This window comes from Pelobates fuscus, chromosome 11 (assembly GCF_036172605.1).
Source record: "Pelobates fuscus isolate aPelFus1 chromosome 11, aPelFus1.pri, whole genome shotgun sequence".
Taxonomy (NCBI): Eukaryota; Metazoa; Chordata; class Amphibia; order Anura; family Pelobatidae; genus Pelobates; species Pelobates fuscus.
This window is the reverse complement of record NC_086327.1, coordinates 82,201,775-82,225,093: the sequence shown is the minus strand read 5'-3', so window position 1 is coordinate 82,225,093 and position 23,319 is coordinate 82,201,775. Positions and strand designations below refer to the sequence as shown.

At 45.0% G+C, this 23,319-nt stretch overlaps 1 protein-coding gene across 4 annotated transcripts in view; it reads left to right on the top strand.

Moving 5' to 3' along the window:
* Positions 1 to 1,894: 1,894 nt before the first annotated feature.
* The window catches only part of NHERF4 (NHERF family PDZ scaffold protein 4), a 116,392-nt gene continuing 94,967 nt past the window's right edge, over positions 1,895 to 23,319 (top strand). Inside the window, exon 1 of one of the 4 annotated variants that reach the window (XM_063435869.1) lies at positions 1,895 to 1,914. Coding sequence is in view for 3 of the 4 variants with exons in the window: in XM_063435866.1 (XP_063291936.1) it covers positions 3,097 to 3,119 (23 nt within the window). In the remaining variant the exon portion in view is untranslated. Of the gene's footprint in view, positions 1,915 to 3,038; positions 3,120 to 23,319 lie in introns of those variants that run through there. The other 3 variants (XM_063435866.1, XM_063435867.1, XM_063435868.1) reach the window with 3 other exon arrangements.

The following is a 23,319-nucleotide window of genomic DNA, read 5'->3' as shown; positions in this document are numbered from 1 at the left end:
CGGTGGATGCAGCTTGTCGCCCGGCTTGCAGTGCCGCGATTTATTTGGGGCTTTGACGGGTTTGTCTTGCGATTTTCAGGTGTAGTTTACACGGTAAGCGAGGAGCGATCAGGAATGGCGACTGCTCGGCTCAAGCGTTGGCTCCGCCCCCCCCACAGAGACTGGTTTCTAAGCACATTTATTGCTGTGGTGGTCTGTGGTGGTCTGGTATAAAACAAGACACCAATAATAGTGAGCTCCTACTAGAAAAAGAGGGACAGAGGAATCTGGGCCCAAAATAAGGACTGCCCTCCTAGGGACGTGGGAGGTATGAACTTGGGAGGTATGATTTCCTTTGAAGCAGTTGTGCCCTCCAACTCCAGGGTGTGTGTACGAACACCTTTAAAAGAAAAAAGTGGAGTGCTTATTAAAAGAAAAAGTTTAAGTTACAGAATACCAATCTTGATTAGGCCTTCCAGTTAAATCTTTATGCTTCTTTCTCACTAAAATATATTTTCCATTTCTTCGCATTTGGGTGATTTCCCTTTAAAAATTCGGTCCAGCAGATCTTAGGTATATATATCCAAGAAACTCATTCCTTAGCGCAAGTTATCGTTTAAACATCATGCAGGTAAATTATGTAAAATAGCAAACCACATTTAAATGGAGCATTTTAAAGCCGCTCCACACAATAAAACTGTGTTCTACAAGGAGTAACAACTTCCCAAATTGATATAGACTGTTGCAACTTTATGTAGTAAAATATATATGTACTTTATTATTGTTAAAGGGAAACAACCCATATATAAAAAGGATGCTTAAAGGGACACTATAGCCACCCAGACCACTTCAGCTCAAAGAAGTGGTCTGGGTGCCAGGTCCCTCAGGTTTTAACCCTTCAGATGCAAACATAGCAGTTTCAGAGAAACTGCTATGTTTACATTTGGGGTTAAGCCAGCCTCTAGTGGCTGTCTTCCGGACAGCCACTAGAGGCGCATCTGCGACGTTGGAGGCATATTATGCAGAGCAGAGCGTCCGTTTTGTTTTCCTGACACAATAGTGATCCTTTAAAGACTGAACATCTATTTTATTAAGAAAGAAGCATAAAGATTGAACTGCAGGGAATACGCAAGACTGATTTTCCTACCCAGAGGGTTATTTAAAAAGCACTCATTTATTTTTATTTTTTTATTGTTGTGATTTCTAAATATGTATGTGTATATTTGTATGCATTATCTACATAGGGAATAGGGACCATAGGCCTCTCACCTAAAACAATTTTATTATGTTTAATTACAAAATTAACTCCTATTTTTTTTCAAGTGACTGTTTAGTTAATAATCCCCTGAATTGACAAATATAAAACTAAAAACTTCTTTGTGTTTTTATATTTGCAACAGATGCCTTTTGAAAAGAGACATTCATCCCATTAATATTTTGCATGTGGACAGTGTGTATCAATTTGCTTCCAGCACACAAGTGCAAATAATCATTGCATTTTCTAAGCATATTTAAAGGGGAAATATAGTCAGTGTGGTGTGCATCCAATTAAATAAATAGGTAATGGCAAAGCAAAAAAGTGTAAATTAAAACTTTTTTTTTTTCTTTTTTCACTTTCCGTTTTTCAGGTTAAAGTCAAGCTCCCTTCTGCAGGGCTCCCGTCCATTAATTTCTGCAATAACTCCCACGAAAATCAAATCAATTGAATCAGCAGAAAATGATCAATAATTCACTTTTCAGGAAGTAGGCCACATTGCTCATTTGTCTAATTATACCCATGTGTGCGCATTTGTTGTGCACTCAAGTGTGTTGTACGTTTTCCTTGTGTTCATTGCCCTTATCCTGCAGCCTAATTTGTGAGCAGTTAGGGCTGCCATGTGCCATCCTTTATACAACTCACGTTTACATGGTAATGGGGCATGAAAAGTGCTGCCTGTAAGTGTTACATTCACGCTATTATTATTATTATACAGTATGATATTTTATGTAGGAAAAATCTGTAATTGTATTCAAAATGGGATGTCCACAGTTTATGCATATTTCATGTACCATCAGAATGCTTGTAGAATGGCAGGTGCCCTGGATAATGGTTTGGTGTTTTGAGTGATCACAATACTGTTTTCAGTAACACCAACCTAGATTCGAATGCAGCTTTTCATTACCTTATAAATCTATCTGTACTACAGTTAGTGTTAGGGTAAATTACTAAAGTGAGGATTCATAGTGAATTTCACATTTAAGGTCAAAATAGTCAAACTGGGAAAATCCTCTGTCAGCTATGCTCTTAGTTCAGCTACTCTGGCATTAATTTTGAAATTCATCTTGCACTAATTTTCACTTTACCGAACGGTCCTGCATGTTTACACGGCTACACATCATGTTCACATTCTCAATAGATGCAATGCGTGCATACAGGGAAACACAGTGGATCTGGTAACGAATTGTAATACACCGTTATAATGCCACATCACAATTAACCCCTTTATAACAAATGATTTGCCAAGACTGTCATACGAGAAAAGGATTTCCTGCCCTTAGCCTTCGTAAGGAAAGTTTTTAAAAGAAAACTTAACATTCTGCACAGGGTATAATTAATTTATTCATATTTGATATCACTTTGTTGAGAGACCCTAATAGAGGCAATTTTTGTAGCTGTGAAAATTCGTTCTGTGTTACACGTGTTTTGTTAAATAATGATTTAACCCCTTAAGGACCAAACTTCTTGAATAAAAGGGAATCATGACATGTCACACATGTCACGTGTCCTTAAGGGGTTAAAAAGATGCACTTCTCTCTACTAAGTACAGCATACAAGGAATAAATAGATCTGAATTAAAAATATACACTCCCCCTCCCTTTGCCACCTCCATGCAGATGACATTCACTCACAGCCTGTGTGAAGGTGTCACCTCCCCGCCTCTCTGCCTTAGCTGACACTCCCTGCTAGGTGAGGAGGGGAGGGGGTCACTCTGCACAGATAGCAGGCAGTCAAGAGACTTCTCTCTGATTAAACATTAAGCTGGTTGTCTTAATATAAAAGGGAGGGGGTACAGCAGGTGTTATAGGGGAGGGAGGGATGCACTTTGCACCTTTCAAAGGAACAGCGAAGAAATCCGTATGCAGAATGAAGAAACGCTCAGGTACAGACCACCAAGAATCCGCACAATTGTTTCATCCTTGCAAACTAAATTATGTGCTAGGGAAGCTGCAGGTAGGAGTACATGGAGTTGTTGGGATAGCTGAATTGAGTAACTTTACTGAGAAATTAAGCGGTCCGCTAGGACATAATGTGGAACCCTCTATTTGCAAGATCCTATCACTGGCACCCATAACTGTTTATCGCATCCTATCAACAAACTCAGATTGATCATGGCTCAATCAGTGTCGCTTACGTAAAGGAGTGATTGGTTTTTTGGGGGGTTTATTTTTAATTGTGTGTGTGTGTATACTTGCTTATTGGTCTACCTTATATACACCACCAATTTTTGTAATTGCAACTGTCCATAAAACTAAAGGGACACGCAGATTATTTTTGTTGACTCACTTTTTTTGGTAGTGTTAATATCTGGTTTTTATCAGTTGTTCTTGCATATAAATACATTATGTTCTAAAGGATGCATTGATAGTGTATTAACACTTCCATTTTGGGTTTACTGTCATGAGTTAATCCTGTTGCATTTATTGACAAAGCATGTACATGGCAGAACCAGGATGGTGCAGTAGACAAGAGGGAATGTTGAAAAGCAGGGGTTCCCAATAGGTAAGTGACCCAGATGTTTTAGAGTTCCCCTTTCATGATGCGTCGACATTCTACTTCTATAATAATTGAGGTCCTAAGTTTTGGGCATCCGTTTTATAGCTTTGGGGGTTGATCAACTACTAACTAAAAATCATTGTTGATGCCTCTTTACTGTAATACTTTGAGCAATGCATCGTCTGCATCTATAGCCCCTTCTTGAGCTATAGCTGAAGTTAAAACAAGTTTTGTGGAACCACAATCTCTGGATGAAGGTGTTATACGGAGCATTAGGTTGAGTGACAAAATATTTCTATAAATATGTGTACAGTTGGCCTATTATGCTAATTCCTTGTGATTGTACAGACTTTGCTTATAATTCATTCACTAGGAAGAAGGCATTCCAAGGAATTCAGCCATGATTAATAATTAAATTGATATCTGGGCCCAAAATATGCTTTGGAATAGCTTTTGCACAATCCAAAGTGTATATTGTTTATTGGAATCAGATTGATGTTCCTGTGTATATATCTAACTAAACATGTCTTATTGGAAAATATCCAGTAATGTTAATCAAACTCAGTCACTTATTATAAGCTGCTGTGTACTATGTATCACTACTCCGTTCAACCTCAATTCTTGCTCAGTTTTGTGAGTCCCAAAATGCTATACTATAAACCATCAACACAATTAATACTTTCTGAGAATTGTCTTGGCGTTTGACTATTGGGGGTATTTACTAAGTCACAGGGCTTGCTGTTTTAGAATATGATGACCAAGCTGGAAAACATCTGGCCTACAATTTCTATTGCTCTTGTCGGATCTTTATTTAGCGAATAACCATGAATTTATTGATTGAATGCTATTAATTCTGTGCAGGGTTTGTGCGATTGCCATGTCCCCTCCCTCCTGTTTTTCTCACTACTGGGTTTTCTATATGTGTAATAGCGTGGTGTGCAAGGGTCAAGTAGCAATCCTGAAAAGAAGGCACAGCCATGTACAGTACATTTTCCAGCAGTCATATATAGGGCCATTTAAGATTAGTAGCCTGTTCCAACAAATCGTAGATCTTTTGCAAAATTTTAGTGTTTGCATGTTTGTTTTTTGTTACAGTAAATTATATGCTGTAGAGAGTTAGGTTTCAGTAAGTGGGATAGCTGAGACCCCAGCACAGCTGAATAGAGACCAGTTCTGTTCTTGTGCCAGCACTGATCTCTGCCCCCCTTATGCTCACACTGACATACTCACTGACAGACATACAGTCATTGGCATACACTGATTAACTAACACACTTTCACTGACAGACATACTGGCACTGGCACACATACTGTTTAACCAACACACACTGTCACTGGCAGATACAACTGAAATATACAAACATACCCACAATCTATCACCAATTTTAATTTTATTTACATTGGGTTGTTTGTGGTTTGTTTGTTTTTTTCTTTTTTTCAGAGGCCCACTCAGCCTTTCTAACTTGGGTGAGCTGGTGTGGGTCCTTTCCCTGGGGTCCAGGGCTGCAGTAATCTTTATGCTCTCTCGCTATTCTCTTGCACGCTATTTAGTGATGCTGGGGCAAAGTGATGTCATATCCCAGGATCACTGCAGAGCACGCAAGGGAGCAGTGAGGAAGAGCAGGAATATTAACGCTACCTTGCCACCCGCCTCTTTTCTCCCCCCTGGACACTATATATGTAGTAGAATAGGCACCTGCCATCCGGGTAAGCAGATGCCTACTCTGACTTGGTAAATATATGCCGCCTCGAGAGGCCAGACTGCAGCTTCATGGGCCCCCTAAGATAGGCGTAATACAGAGGGCCCAGTCACATGCGCAACCTCAGCAAACCCTGTAGAGAGCTCTGTCAGAGATTGGTACCAAGCAGTGGTGACTCTAGGAACTATATATGGGGGCACATAATATACCACAGCCAAAACGAATAATTTTTTGCTAGGTAGTGGATAATATGCCTCCATTGGCTGTCTGGCACCAGCATGCTGTTTGTGCTGACTTCTGCACATAATTTACATTCACTACTCAGAATTATTGTTCTGGGCTGGCTAATGACACCTCTTAATTTTGATGTTTCAACTGTTTAGCACAAGACTCCCCTATTTGCTATCTTTATGTGGGATTGCAATATATAAGGAAGATCTCTGCATTAAATAGGTATCCTTAAATATGGAAATCCCACAGAAGGGACCCCCTTATCTTCTAAGCAGCTGAAAGATTAAGAAAAGCCCCTTTCTTAAAGGGACACTATAGTCACAAAAACAACTTTAGCGTAATGAAGCAATGTTGGTGTATAGATCATGCCTCTAAAGTTTCACTGTTCAATTGTTTAGTAGAGGATTATGTGGGATTGCCATATTTAAGGATACTAGATTAGGAAGCCATCTACTAAACATACACATTTTCATGCAGACACAGGTGTGTGTATAGATATATCTCTATCACACACATGTAATCAGACATATACACACACACACACACACACACACACACACACACACACACACACACACACACACACTATTATTATGATTGTTTATAAAGCACCAAAAAATTCTGCAGTGCTGTACAATGGGTGGATTAACAGACCAGTATTTGCAATAAGACGAGTTGATCGCACAGGAACAAAGGGTGCTAAGGGCCTTGCTCAAATGAGCTTACATTCAAGAGCAGGCTTCCCCAAACTCCGACCCTCCAGATGTTGCTGAACTACAACTCCCATGGTTCTATGAATTAAATAGGCTGAGAATAATGGGAGTTGTAGTTCAGCAACAGCTAGAGGGCCGGAGTTTGGGGAAGACTGTTCTAGAGGGAATGGGGTAAAGCAGCACAAGGGGTAGGGTAGGATGTATTTCATGTACAGAAAAAACAGAAATTGTACTTGATGTAAATTATTTTTTCCTTTTAATATAGTGGCAGTACCAGTGGGTTTTGTATCCTTCTGGTGGACAAGCTGACTGTAAATAATTAAAGTATTTAAATAGTCCCTTCTACTTCCCCTTTAAAACCCCAGGACCATCAGTAATTGAAAAGAAAAAAACACAATAGGCCATATAATGCTCAATAGAAATGTATTATAAAAAGAGGGAGGAAATCGTACTCCCACTATAGTAAGGAAACAAGAATTTCTGGTAAGTAAAATTTGATTTCCTGACCTATAGTGGCAGTACCAGAGGGATATAACAAGAACATTAAAAGGGCGAACTACAGCTTGATGCACCTTGCGCCTAGAAGCAGCCTCAGAGGACAAGAAGATGTATAGCCGATAGTGCTTGATGAAGGTATGATAAGAGGACCATGTTGCCGCTTTGCAGATGTCTTCAGAAGAGGCGTTAGATTTTTCAGCCCATGATGTGGACATGACTCTGGTTTTGTGTGCTCTAATGGAGGAAGATAATTGAACACCATTCAATTCAAAAGTCAATTAAATAGTGTCCATTAAGCACCTCGCCAGAGTGGGTTTAGATGCTCCCATACCCTTCTTTTTTCTGTGATAATTAATAAACAGGTGAACCGAGGACCTAAATTCTTCTGAACGGTAGAAGTAAATCAGAAGTGCTCTGCGTACATTCAGGTTATGCCACTTCCGTTCTTGATCTGATCTTCCTGAACTACAGAATGATGGAAGCACCAGGGGTTCATTCAGAGATTTTTATTTTTTTTTAATTCTTTATTTTTGTTGTGCATGTTATAGGTAACAACAAACATTTTGTACCGCTGCGCCCCAACAGCTGCAGCACGGTTTGACCAACCTACAGCATTAGCATGGTTAAAACAGTTATAACAGTAATTGTCTTGCACAGTTGTTTTTTGAATGTGTGTGTTGTAGTGTTTCCAGGATGGTAAACTGGCCCGCCTTAAGTGGCCCCCCTGACCTAGGGGGTGGCGGGGGGGGGGGGGGGGAGTGCTGGCCGGTGTGGAGCCGAGCACCTGTCCTGTAGTGCCCCTTTTCCAGGAACTATTAGTCATGGGGTGGTGGGTCCTTCACGGGGGACTCTCATGTGTGTGGTGCGGTAAAAAATTTACATATAGCTAATTATGAGCAACTTGTAACAGTTTCTGGCATTATACTTCGCAACTTTGCAAGTGGGTATACAGTCTTTCCAGAGTTCAGGTCCCTGGGTGGGTGGCCGTGCCAGCGCCAGGCACGAACGGGTTTATTCGGGAGGGGTTCCAGGTGTGAGAGTTTGCCCGTCTGTGGTCGGTCCCTACGTGAGGCGGTAGACCCAGTGCCGTAAGGAAAGTTGGGGGCTTCTGACAGCGATGAGAGTTTGTGTGCTGTCCCTTTGTGGTTTACCACCAGTAGCCTGGGGGACATCCAACGGTATTTGATACCTGCTGATCTCAGCTTGGTTGTGAGAGGTTGTAGGGATCTCCGCCACTGCAGGGTGGACCTTGTGAGGTTAGCGCCTTCGAAGGTGAGCGGCGTATTGCCCTGCAGCGCTGACCAGATGGCGATTTTGTCTTGTGAGTGTGAGTATCACACTATGCCGTCTGGTACTGCCGTCGCTAGGGCCCTGCTGGACTTAGGCAGGAGGTATGTTCCATCCAGAGTGACTTTTTTGGCCTTTGTGGCTGGCAAGATGGTGGCCACCAGGCGCCTCACATAGTGGGGGAGTTCTTCTGGGGTTACTGAGTCTGGTATGCCCCTTATCTTAAGATGATTTCTTCTTGACCTATCATCCAGTGTGGCTAGATGTATGGAGAGTGCTTGTTGCATGGTTTGGAAGTGGTGGACAGTTTCTTGTATAGCGTTCATGCCTTGTTTGAAGTCAGCAATGTCCCCCTCTGCTGTGTTCACTCTGTCATTGACTTTTTGCATATCTGCCTTGATGGCTGCCATGTTAGCTGCCAGTAGGTTTTTGATTTCTCCCGGTGGTGTGAAGGCGCCGAACAGAGCCGCCAAGTCCAGGCTCTGGGTAGCGTGGTAGGCCCCGGTCTTCCTCTTTTTCTTTGGCGCTTTGGCCGCTTGGAAGACGCAAAAGATAGCTGAGGGCTGCAGTGTGAACCTTTAAAGTAGAGACAGTGAGTCCAGTTTCAAAGCCTTATAGCAGAAACTGAAGAATTGTCTTGACCGAGAGACGGCAATGAAAGCAATTATGCCGAACGCACTAATGGAGGAATTTGTTCCAAATTCTCAAATAGATTCTAGACACAGAAGTTCTGGTGGAGTTTTGAATTGTATGAAAAAGGTTATCTGGAATACCCTGGTTCTTTAGGATTAACCGTGCAACAGTCAGGCCGTCAATCTGAACATGCAAATTGTTTTGTTTTTTTCCCGGAAGAAAATTCCACTGCTATAAATCTTAAAACTTGCTGTTATCAAAATGCATTTCTTTGTGCATACTTATGTATGTTATGTAATCATAATTATGGATAAAAAGTACCCAATGTAAATGGGGAATTAACTGATGTCTTATCTCATTTCTGAGGCTAGCTTTAGCAAAGGAGTTCAATGGCATACTCTAGGCACCACAACAATATCATGTTATGGTTCTCCTAATACTGTCCCTACATTTTTGGCTTTTACTATAATTGCTATTCTCCCTACAGGGCTTTAACGTGCACAATGTAGATCCACCTTACAGCCATATTATCAGAGATCCAAACTTGTCCACTCTCATACTTCTAAAACAATGTGGCTACACACATGGATTTGAAGGCACTGCTCCTCAAGGTGAGTGTCTGCAAATTAAAGCAAAGCCCTACGACTGTGATTAATGACACACCCAGTGCTAAACCTCTCTGAGCTGATTCTATGTTTCTCATTAATAATTTGGTGGCACGTTAGAAGATCCAGCTGTCTCTCTTTGAAAAGCATTTTATTGCACATTGATTGTACAACAATGCACCTATACCCTCTTGATCCAAGGACCAACCGGACTTGAATGTAGAACTAAAAATTTTATTAACAAACTTATCTGAAATAGACCACAGCCATTAGGGATACACGTGGTCCTCAACAATACTCTAGATGGGTGGTAATTGTCAAAGTAACATCCACATGAATGCCAGGACCCAGGGTTTCCCAGCAGAACATTGCCCAGAGCCGAATACTGCTTCTGTTAGCATGCCTTTATTCTGCTGCCCTCTCATCTCCAGGTAAATGGCGCACATGCACCAGGCAATCCCCGTGATGTAAAAGAAAACCTGATTCATCAGACCACGCAAGCTTCTTCCATTGCTCCATGGTCCAATTCTGATGCATAATTATGTCCCTGATGCATATGTACTGAGAACACCCCACAAAAACTTTGGAGATACTCTGATCCTGTTGTCTGTCATTACTTCTATTGCTCAAGTCACTCAGGTCTTTTCGCTTGCCAATTTTTCCTGCTTCCAATGCATGAGAATCAAGAACGGAGTGTTCACTTGCTGCCTAATAGATCTCATACATTGACAGGTGCCATTGTACCGATATAATCAATTTTTATTAACTTCACCTGCCAGTGGTTTTAATTTTGTGGCTGACTAATGTATTCGGACAAAAAAATAAAAATATGTCCAGAGTAGGGAGACCCAGTCATATATCCAGATTAAAGGTAAGCTTTAATAGAGCCAAATTCCAAGGAATCAGAACTGAGTAAATGTTCTGATGATTATCCCCTGACAACAATCCAAATTGTACCACATAGTATAGAAGTAAAATAATAAAAAATAAAATAAGAGAAATTCCCAAAGATAATGGAGCATTAATATTCAAATGGAGATGGTGAAAACACATTAACCCCTTAAGGACACATGACGTGTGACAGGTCATGATTCCCTTTTATTCCAGAAGTTTGGTCCTTAAGGGGTTAAAGGAACACTATAGCCACCCAAACCACTTCATCTCAATAAAGTGGTCTGAGTGCAGTGTCTTTGTTTTTGAAAAACTGCAATGTTTATATTGCAGGGTTAAGTCCAGGAATGCTTGTGCCCTGGTCTCAATGCAACATCAATGAAGTCCTCCCATATGAAATTGAAAACTGGTGTTCACCGTTTTCAATACAACATCAGTGGAATCCTCACAAGTTGGCACAGTATAACAGACTTGAGATACTAAAGCAGAGTTAGATGCTTTGTGTAAGGTATACATATGCCATAGCATCTACCAGTTTCATCCCAAATTGACTTTTTCAATACACCTATCGAGAGGATAGAGGGAGCTGTGTGTTGATTGATACAAGTCACTACAGGGCTATTTGACGAAATGTAACAATTTTAGGCAAGCTCATAAGTTGCCCACACATCTACATTGGACGTGATCGTGCCTGATATATATTTTGAATAGCATCAATTAAAAACTGTATTGGCAATAAAACCTTAGTTCAAAAATCTGAAAAGGGGTTTAAATGTGTATATAACTATGCTAGACCATAAATGTTCATGTCAAATAAAACACCCTCGCTCCTGCCGCCCCATAGACTAGGAATCTATAATGTCATAGAGATAAATCATATATCCTCATTTTTCTTTTTTATGCCATTGAAACACCCACCTCCAGTACACCAGAGTCGTGGCTACACTGGTAAAAGTTTAAGCCTGCCTGAAAACAGTACTCCAAGCAGGACCTAATCCTTGATGCCAACATGCTGGCTTCATTGTTAGTGCCCTGGCATCTGGAGGAAGTGACCTAAACTGTATCTCTCAAGTGTTCTGTGCTCAGGGCCGGTGCAAAGAATTTTGGGTACATAGGCAAAGATGCATTTTTCCGCCTCCCCCCAAAAACATCTTCACCTGTGCCTCTTAACCTCCCTTTTGTGTTTCTTATCCCATCTTTAAATATCTGTGTGTCTCCTATCTCTCCTCTTTGAAGAAAAATAAACCTAAACTGGTCAAGTGAAAAAGGGCGCCCCCTGGTGCATAACTATACATATATACAATGAAGTTGTAAAACATAACCTTTAATAGTTGCTGTAATAAAAAACTCCAATAGGGAGTTTGAAAAAGAAAACAAAAGTAAACTTAAAATGGGAGGATAGGTGTCTAGATGGGGATAAATATCCTAGGGGTATCTCCTGGAGGATATAAAGCTAGAAATTCCCCCAACCTGTATAGTTCGTCTCTTATGAGCAATCCCAGCTGGAATTGCCAAGATAGAAAATATAATTATGAGCCGCTTCTGTGATCGCTAAACACAATCCCTATATATATAAAGAGTGCTTGCTTGTGGCAAGAATTGTGCACACTTAGGAAACAATTGTAACAGAGAGTAGCGATAGAAAGGCTTCACGTATTCAGCAGCTAGTTTAAATATATACGAGGATACATAGTGGCAGTTTGCACAGTATCTGTTGCAATACTGTCACCAGGGGACGGACAACAACGAGAGGGAGAAAAAGTATATATATTGAAGGTCTAGTTGACAACTCTGTGAAGAGGCTGACTAGCAATACGAATTGCACGATCTGACAAAAGGTTAAAGAAATCCCCGTCACTCACAATTCCCCCGTCCCCTTACTAAACTGTACGAAGTTCTAATGATACTGAACTGGCTAGCTGATTGAGAAACTAAACTGGTCGGTGTCCAAACATGACTTGTCCTCCCTACTGCTACCTAACACGTGTTTCGGCGCTGCTAAACGCGCCTTCGTCTGAGGCTAAACAGGTGTGAGGCCCCGCCCCTAACGACAATACCTCCTTCGATTGGTGTATGTCCGGTGTAATGTGATATGTCTGACCCCATGGCCGTGCGAGATCGGCACACACATGGTTCACAGACACACTACAGCCTTTCCACCGGACATACACCAATCGAAGGAGGTATCGTCATTAGGGGCGGGGCCTCACCCGCGATCGGCCAATCCTGGCGCGAACGCGGCACACACACTCCCAGCATGAATTAAACGGAGGGGGTTATTTAAGGAGCCCCCGATGCTTTGACCCACTGTTTAGCCTCAGACGAAGGCGCATTTAGCAGCGCCGAAACACGTGTTAGGTAGCAGTAGGGAGGACAAGTCATGTTTGGACACCGACCAGTTTAGTTTCTCATTCAATCAGCTAGCCAGTTCAGTATCATTAGAACTTCGTACAGTTTAGTAAGGGAACGGGGGAATTGTGGGTGACGGGGATTTCTTTAACCTTTTGTCAGATCGTGCAATTCGTATTGCTAGTCAGCCTCTTCACAGAGTTGTCAACTAGACCTTCAATATATATACTTTTTCTCCCTCTCGTTGTTGTCCGTCCCCTGGTGACAGTATTGCAACAGATACTGTGCAAACTGCCACTATGTATCCTTGTATATATTTAAACTAGCTGCTGAATACGTGAAGCCTTTCTATCGCTACTCTCTGTTACAATTGTTTCCTAAGTGTGCACAATTCTTGCCACAAGCAAGCACTCTTTATATATATATATAGGGATTGTGTTTAGCGATCACAGAAGCGGCTCATAATTATATTTTCTATCTTGGCAATTCCAGCTGGGATTGCTCATAAGAGACGAACTATACAGGTTGGGGGAATTTCTAGCTTTATCTAGCTTTATATCCTCCAGGAGATACCCCTAGGATATTTATCCCCATCTAGACACCTATCCTCCCATTTTAAGTTTACTTTTGTTTTCTTTTTCAAACTCCCTATTGGAGTTTTTTATTACAGCAACTATTAAAGGTTATGTTTTACAACTTCATTGTATATATGTATAGTTATGCACCAGGGGGCGCCCTTTTTCACTTGACCAGTTTAGGTTTATTTTTCTACTAACACATGTATGTGAGGGTTATCCCTTGTCTTGGTCGCCCCTAGACACACACCCAGTTGCTTCCCCTCAGGGGTACCCAACTACTCTACTTATCTCTCCTCTTTGTATGACTCTTGCATCCTCCCACATTTTGTGTGTCTTACTCCTCCCAGACTCTATGTGTGACTCCTTTTCTCCCAGCCCCTTTGTGTATTTTACTCTTCCCAGCTCCTTTGTGTGTGTCTCTTTCCTTCTCAAGCCCCGCTGTGTTTTTTTTTTTTTTTAATTCTTTATTTTTGATGTGCATGTAGCCATGTATAACAAACGTTGGACTGTAATGCCACAACAGCATTCTTAAGTAATATAAACATACAGGAGTTCAGACAGTTGTGAAGCATTTAGCAAGTGCGCACATTTTTTTTTTTTTAAACAATAGATTAGAAAACAGGTTGGGTACATGCTGGTTGTCCAAAATGAATTACCCAGACTAGTGGTGACAGTAGCTGAAGGTTATTAAGTGAATCTTAGTCATGGCATTCAGTTAGACAGCACATTTTATATGATAAGATGCAAGCTAAAGTCTAAACTGGTGGAAAATGTGCAGAGTAGTACACAGGTTTTAGAGGAGGAAATGGGAACAGAGAAGATGGGTGGGCTCCCTAGATTGACTATCTATGTAACAATAACTTTGTTCTTGCCGGGCACTGTTATAAATACAATCTGCTGAGTGAGTTTGGACAGTATCACAACATTAGCTAAACACATATGCATTGTAGAGATTGTGTTAGACGGCAGTAAAATTATGAGTGTCCCAAGATGTATATGCCTGTCCTGGCAGATAAAGGTTAGAACAAAAATAGGTGGCATCATAATGTTAAAACATACAGTCTTCCAGGTAAGCCCAGGGTTCTGACAGATGGGTCGGCTGGTCTGACCGCCTGTTATCTCTGGGGTATCCCCGCAGACCGATTCTCTGTGTGGCGTGGTCCTCGCCGGCGGTTAGATGCCCCGCAGTGCTGTGCTTTCTGGGTACCACGCTGTTGCTGATTCCTCGTGGCCATCAATGGGGATCCTGTACAGGCTGGTCTTTAGGCCCAGGGAGGCAGTCGCGGCAGCCAAGCCTCCTCCGTGAGTAGGTAGGTAGTGACTTTCAAGATGGGCCATCGCTTGTGTTCAGGCTTGTGGTTTGCAGGCAGGGGTCTTGCTCAGCAAGCTGTTGTTGCTGCTTGCGGGCAGGCAAAGCGGTGTTGCGCGGTATGATTCGTATTGCCGCCATTTTGGTGCCTAGGCTCGTGGTGCGCTGTAGGCTGGGTGGTGGGCCAGTGGAAGTCGGTATTTTCCTCCATTGGAGACCGGGATCACCCCCCCGGTCCATAGGGGGGGGAACGGGGCCACGTCTCCACGGGTCTGGCTCCTGTCTGAGCACCGATGGGCAGGATAGCGGGGCAGCGGCCGTCTGCCCCACTCACCGCCGGAGTAGGCCTCGTTGGCGCCAGGGAGGAATCATCCCCCAGGGGACTGAAACCGGTCCGGCCAGCCTCCCCCTGGGTCCGGTACTCTCCACCCGATGAGCTTCGCCGATGTTTGTCAGCTTTTTATGGCAAAGTAAGCTGTTTTCTTGATTTGTCCATTAATAGTTTCAGGAGCTGGCCTGACATGCGACCATCTCGCTCGGCGGCCTGGACCCGCCCCCCGCTGTGTGTTTTTTAACATCCAGCCCCTCTCCCCGTCCCTTAATGGTCCCCTCCCTTCTCTGACCCTTACTGTTCCTATCCCCTCTCTCCTCCTTTCCCTGTCCCTTAGTGTTCCTCTCCTCTCCCCCTCTGTTCCCTGTCGCTTAGTGTTCCTCTCTCCCCTCCCTCCTTTTCCTGTACCTCAGGGTATCTCTCCCCTCCTCTCCCTGTCCCTTGGTGCGCCACCCACCCCGATAGTGGTCCCCTCCCCTTCCTGGTGTGCCTCCTACCTTTTCTTGTAGCGTGGCGGAGCGGAGCAAATCCCGGTACAGTGAGCTTTTCCTGTCAGTCCTGCCAGGAACAAGAAACAGAAGTTCCTGTACCACGGTACACTCCGCTTGGCCACGCTACAGTCAGGGGCGTATAAACACTGACAGTCACACACACTCAATGACAAACACAGACATATCTGACAGCCAGACTCACTTATCTGACACACTCATTCATTGACAGACACTCACACGCACACTGACAGACACACAAATACTGACACTCATTTACAAACACACTCACATGCCCACACACACACATGCTCACATGCTCACACACTGACACACACACAAACTCAGACACACATACTCACATGCGCGCGCGCGCGCGCGCGCGCGCGCACACACACACACACACTCTGACAGACACACACTCTGACAGACACACACTCTGACAGACACACACTCTGACAGACACACACTCTGACAGACACACACACTGACAGACACACACACTGACAGACACACACACTGACAGACACACACACACACTGACAGACACACACACACACTGACAGACACACACACACACACTGACAGACACACACACACACACTGACAGACACACACACACACACTGACAGACACACACACACACACACTGACAGACACACACACACACACTGACAGACACACACACACACACACACTGACAGACACACACACACACACACACTGACAGACACACACACACACACACACTGACAGACACACACACACACACACTGACAGACACACACACACACACACACTGACAGACACACACACACACACACACTGACAGACACACACACACACACACACTGACAGACACACACACACACACACACTGACAGACACACACACACACACACACTGACAGACACACACACACACACACACACTGACAGACACACACACACACACACACACTGACAGACACACACACACACACACACTGACAGACACACACACACACACACACTGACAGACACACACACACACACACACTGACAGACACACACACACACACACACTGACAGACACACACACACACACACACTGACAGACACACACACACACTGACAGTCACACACACACACACACACACTGACAGACACACACACACACACACACACACTGACAGACACACACACACACACACACACACTGACAGACACACATACTCACTGACAGACACACACACACACTCACAGTAATAAATAATGTAAATTTAATTAAAATTTCCCACCCAGCCTCCCTACCTGGAGAGCTGGCGTGGGGCTGCTGGGAGGCGTTCGGCTGAACTGGATTGCGAGGTGGCGAGGGAGCTCTGATCTCTCTGACCGCTCCCTCGCAGGCTGTTTTCTGATGCCGCGGGAGCCGGAATATGACGTCATATTCCGGCTCCCGCAGCATCAGCAAAAGGCGCGCGAGGGAGCCGGTCTGAGAGATCAGAGCTCCCTCGCAATCCAGTTCAGCCGGACGCCGTGCCGGGGATCCAGGAGGTGACCTGGCAGGAGGGAGCACTTCCCTCCTGCCGGTCACTGGAATTTTGCGCCCCCAGAGCAGGTGCGCCCTAAGACGGCCACCTGTGCCGCCTTATGGACGCGCCGGCCCTGCCTGTGCTCTTCAGTCCCTCTTTTCTAAAAGCTCCGTATTGTTGGTGTTTCTGAGTGTATAACAGAGCTTCAGAGCAATAACTCACAACAATGTGTATTTTAAACTACAATAAATATGTTTAGAGTCCAAGATACACTATTCTTGTTGTAATTTACATTATATTTGCATAAATTGTTATTGGTAACTTGCCAAATAAAATCTCAGAAAAGCCCTGTCTCTGGCCACACCCTCGTTCACGCCACTACAATTAGTGTCCCTCTGAAATGTCCACCTAAAATGTTGGAAGGTATGCTAGGTAGAAGAACCTATGCAAGCAGAAAAAGCATTGGTTAGAGAAGTGGTCACAGCACATTCACTGTAGTGGCTGTGTTAAACAGCAGACCTGCCATTAGGAGGGCTTATCTTGCCCTCTCATGTCAGTTTGTTGTTTGCATAGTGGTCTGATCCAACTCTAAACTGAAGCATTACTTGACAGGTTGGGGGAAGGTACTATTTATTTTTTTAAACAGGGTTTTGTACAAATATTTACATTTGATACATTTCCTACTAGCATAGTGTATAGATTTTAAAGTGACACTATAGTCACCAAAACCACTTTAGCTTAATGAAGCAGTTTTGGCATATAGATTGTGTCCCTGAGTCTAACTGTTGAATTCTCTGCCATTTAGGTGTTAAATCGCTTTGTTTATGCAGCTCTAGTCACACCTCCCTGTATGTGACATACACTTCCTGTAAAGAATCATCTAATGTTTACTTTTCATTTATTGCAAATTCTGTTTGCATGTTTGATCCTGCACGAGCCTCCTGTATGTAGCTGAAGTTCAATTTACAGAGCAGGTGATAAAAAAATTAAAAGTAAGCTACATCTGATTGAAAATGACACTATTTTCTTTTTCATGCAGGCTGTGTCAGTCACAGCCAGGGGAGGTATGGCTACGGCTGCATAAAGAGAAACAAAGTGATTTACCTTCTAAATGGCAAATTGAGCAGTGAGACTTCAGAGGCATGATCTATACACCAAAACTGCTTCATTAAGCTGCAGTTGATTTGGTGACTATAGTATCCCTTCATTTTTAAACTGGGTAAATTTGCATATATCATGACCGGTACTCTTTAACCCCCTAAGGACCAAACTTCTGGAATAAAAGGGAATCATGACCTGTCACACATGTCATGTGCCCTTATGGGGTTAAATCAGTATCTCGGCTATGTACTTATACACTCTATATACTTGCCAGCCAATCTTCCTTGCGTACTTTCCAGAAGGAAATGGGCAGTAAAAAGAAAAGGGTGCACAGGATGTGTCTGTCTAGCAAGGAAGCAGTTTCGCCCAAAAAGAGGGTGGCTAGGATGAATGACAGCCTGCCCTTCAGGCAGAACAAGTCCAAACTATTGCTGATGTGCTCTGTTAATGACCCTAGTAGCCAGTCCCCTATCTGCTGTCAGATTTCAAAATGTAGGGAAGGTCCCCGTGACCTATCTTTACCTGGGACAGTGCCCCAAAATGACATAGTGCATACCTCCCAACTAGGAGTAAATCAGGACTAGAGGGCACAGCTGTGCCACCAATGAGGGGGACCCCTGTCAGTAGCCACCCCCACAATGGGAGGGCCCAAGTGAGGAAGGGACGGGGGTTCCCACTGATAGGATCTTTAATCGATACCCAGCCTTCAGGACCATGCAGGGTGCACTACTGAAATGATTCCTGCAGGGTCTTAGTGGCCGTCTCAGTCCTCATGCTATGTTGCTCGGAGAAAGGCCCAGTTTTGTGCAAAAGTTCGGCACACCGGGGAACTGAAGTAGGACAGGACCCCGAGTTTGGGACTGTACTGCTGAAAGTGAGACCGGTGGTTAGCCAGATGGTGTACTAGAGTATACCGTATTTATCGGCGTATAACACACACTTTTTTCCCCTGAAAATAGGGGAAAAATCGTGGGTGCGTGTTATACGCCGATATCCCATAATTACTTACCTGTCCTGAAGCGTGGGCCGGCTTCACAGCGCGCACCGCGGTACAGGAACTTTAATTTAAGGTTCCGGTTTCCGGCGGGACTGAAAGGAAGTGTGCACAATAGTGTGCACACTTCCTTTCAGTCCCGCCGGAAACCGGAACCTTAAATTAAAGTTCCTGTACCGCGGTGCGCGCTGTGAAGCCGGCCCACGCTTCAGGACAGGTAAGTAATTATGGGAGGGGAGGAAAGTACACTATGGGAGGGGAGGGGAGGGGGAGGAAAGTACACTATGGGAGGGGAGGGGGAGGAAAGTACACTATGGGAGGGGAGGGGGAGGAAAGTACACTATGGGAGGGGAGGGGGAGGAAAGTACACTATGGGAGGGGAGGGGAGGGGGAGGAAAGTACACTATGGGAGGGGAGGGGAGGGGGAGGAAAGTACACTATGGGAGGGGAGGGGAGGGGGAGGAAAGTACACTATGGGAGGGGAGGGGAGGGGGAGGAAAGTACACTATGGGAGGGGAGGGGAGGGGGAGGAAAGTACACTATGGGAGGGGAGGGGAGGGGGAGGAAAGTACACTATGGGAGGGGAGGGGAGGGGGAGGAAAGTACACTATGGGAGGGGAGGGGGAGGAAAGTACACTATGGGAGGGGAGGGGAGGGGGAGGAAAGTACACTATGGGAGGGGAGGGGAGGGGGAGGAAAGTACACTATGGGAGGGGAGGGGAGGGGGAGGAAAGTACACTATGGGAGGGGAGGGGAGGGGGAGGAAAGTACACTATGGGAGGGGAGGGGAGGGGGAGGAAAGTACACTATGGGAGGGGAGGGGAGGGGGAGGAAAGTACACTATGGGAGGGGAGGGGAGGGGGAGGAAAGTACACTATGGGAGGGGAGGGGAGGGGGAGGAAAGTACACTATGGGAGGGGAGGGGAGGGGGAGGAAAGTACACTATGGGAGGGGAGGGGAGGGGGAGGAAAGTACACTATGGGAGGGGAGGGGAGGGGGAGGAAAGTACACTATGGGAGGGGAGGGGAGGGGGAGGAAAGTACACTATGGGAGGGGAGGGGAGGGGGAGGAAAGTACACTATGGGAGGGGAGGGGAGGGGGAGGAAAGTACACTATGGGAGGGGAGGGGAGGGGGAGGAAAGTACACTATGGGAGGGGAGGGGAGGGGGAGGAAAGTACACTATGGGAGGGGAGGGGAGGGGGAGGAAAGTACACTATGGGAGGGGAGGGGAGGGGGAGGAAAGTACACTATGGGAGGGGAGGGGAGGGGGAGGAAAGTACACTATGGGAGGGGAGGGGAGGGGGAGGAAAGTACACTATGGGAGGGGAGGGGAGGGGGAGGAAAGTACACTATGGGAGGGGAGGGGAGGGGGAGGAAAGTACACTATGGGAGGGGAGGGGAGGGGGAGGAAAGTACACTATGGGAGGGGAGGGGAGGGGGAGGAAAGTACACTATGGGAGGGGAGGGGAGGGGGAGGAAAGTACACTATGGGAGGGGAGGGGAGGGGGAGGAAAGTACACTATGGGAGGGGAGGGGAGGGGGAGGAAAGTACACTATGGGAGGGGAGGGGAGGGGGAGGAAAGTACACTATGGGAGGGGAGGGGAGGGGGAGGAAAGTACACTATGGGAGGGGAGGGGAGGGGAGGAAAGTACACTATGGGAGGGGAGGGGAGGGGGAGGAAAGTACACTATGGGAGGGGAGGGGAGGGGGAGGAAAGTACACTATGGGAGGGGAGGGGAGGGGGAGGAAAGTACACTATGGGAGGGGAGGGGAGGGGGAGGAAAGTACACTATGGGAGGGGAGGGGAGGGGGAGGAAAGTACACTATGGGAGGGGAGGGGAGGGGGAGGAAAGTACACTATGGGAGGGGAGGGGAGGGGGAGGAAAGTACACTATGGGAGGGGAGGGGAGGGGGAGGAAAGTACACTATGGGAGGGGAGGGGAGGGGGAGGAAAGTACACTATGGGAGGGGAGGGGAGGGGGAGGAAAGTACACTATGGGAGGGGAGGGGAGGGGGAGGAAAGTACACTATGGGAGGGGAGGGGAGGGGGAGGAAAGTACACTATGGGAGGGGAGGGGAGGGGGAGGAAAGTACACTATGGGAGGGGAGGGGAGGGGGAGGAAAGTACACTATGGGAGGGGAGGGGAGGGGGAGGAAAGTACACTATGGGAGGGGAGGGGAGGGGGAGGAAAGTACACTATGGGAGGGGAGGGGAGGGGGAGGAAAGTACACTATGGGAGGGGAGGGGAGGGGGAGGAAAGTACACTATGGGAGGGGAGGGGAGGGGGAGGAAAGTACACTATGGGAGGGGAGGGGAGGGGGAGGAAAGTACACTATGGGAGGGGAGGGGAGGGGGAGGAAAGTACACTATGGGAGGGGAGGGGAGGGGGAGGAAAGTACACTATGGGAGGGGAGGGGAGGGGGAGGAAAGTACACTATGGGAGGGGAGGGGAGGGGGAGGAAAGTACACTATGGGAGGGGAGGGGAGGGGGAGGAAAGTACACTATGGGAGGGGAGGGGGAGGAAAGTACACTATGGGAGGGGAGGGAGGGGGAAAGTACACTATGGGAGGGGAGGGAGGGGGAGAATACTATGGGAGGGGAGGGGGGGAGAATACTATGGGAGGGGAGGGGGGGAGAATACTATGGGAGGGGAGGGGGGGAGAATACTATGGAAAGGGGGGGGACACTATGGGATGAGGGGGGAATACTATGGCATGAGGGGGGAAATTTCCTGGAATTTCTTTCTAAAAATGAGGTGCGTGTTATACGCCTGTGCGTGTTATACGCCGATAAATACGGTAGTTTATAAATATTCTGAAAGAGAAGAAAAAAGCCTAACCTTTAGCACACACATTCTGAGCAAAGTTTTGCATTACTGCACTTCTTTACTATTGCCTCTTATAATAGCATATTTACATTACTGAATTCTGCTGATCAGGCTATAAACATTCCAGAGCAATATAACTATCAAGATGCTTAACTTACATGCTTTGCCAATAAAGAGTTGTCATTGAATCACCTGTTTTACTTTCCTTACGAACTCCTGACCTTTGCTCATGGACCATTACTCTTGTTGCTATTCAGAAATGTATCAGATTTTACTAATAACAAGATGTAATTTCATAATTGTATTAAATACAATATAGATTAAGGAACAGCACACAGGTTTTAGATAGGACTCACTTTAAATGTAATTTGGTGTAGAACAGATATATGCATTGTGAGTATATACATAAAAACACTATCACTTTAATTGTTTAGTTTTGACACTGAAATTTTTTATCACATTGATTTTGTGTCATATTGTGGTGGAATCTCGGTAAAAATAAATTTAGTAGGCCGAGATTACCACGTGGCATGTGTACGTGCATATACTGGTGTATCGGTCGGTTGGTTGCACGTGGCAAAGATACAATCAGTAGTGTACGGAGCATGTGCGAGAATACAGGAAGTAGTATTCCCCTTCTCCATTGTGCCGGGCAAGCCATGCGGTCAAACAGGAAGTTAGTTCTTGTTCGATTGATTGGGTAAGAGTATGTGTGGGTGGAGCTTATTATGGGAGGAGTTACATGCCTATATAAGGAACCTACACTATTGTCCGGGGCTCAGATCTTGTTGTATTTTGGTGACATTAGTCCCTCTGAGTCCCGTTCGGTGAATCGAATAAAGAATCTCTTCCTTCCTGAAGAAACCTGTGTCCATCTCTCTGTGCTTGGCTTCCGTCAGTTTCTCCGGTATCAATATATATTCACAGTGTGTGTGTGTGTATGTGTATGTGTATGTGTATGTGTATGTATATGTATATATATATATATATATATATATATATATATATATATATATATATATATATATATATATTATTGAAATACTTTGTCATTTAGCACTAGCATTATTTGATTTGTCTCCCAGGGTGGAATTAGACCCACAGATCTTGGAGTACTGTGAAGTAGTGGTGGACATAACATGATATGGTGGAACTGAATCCCCATATTTGTTTGCTGCGATAGGTGATTTTAAGTAGCCTTTATAAAATTTAACATTTTTATTTTTTTTGTGCGCTGTTCCTTTTTAAATTTTTCTATATCATTTTATCAAAGACATGGAGTTGAGTATTACGCTTGAACTTTTGTGGTGGAATATCGGTAAAAATAAATTTAGTAGGCCGAGATTACCACGTGGCATGTGTACGTGCATATACTGGCGTATCGGTCGGTTGGTTGCACGTGGCAAAGATACGATCAGTAGTGTACGGAGCATGTGCAAGAATACCGGATATAGTATTCCCCTCCTCCATTGTGCTGGACAAGCCATGCGGTCAAGCAGGAAGTTAGTTCTTGTTTGTTTTGATTGGTTAAGAGA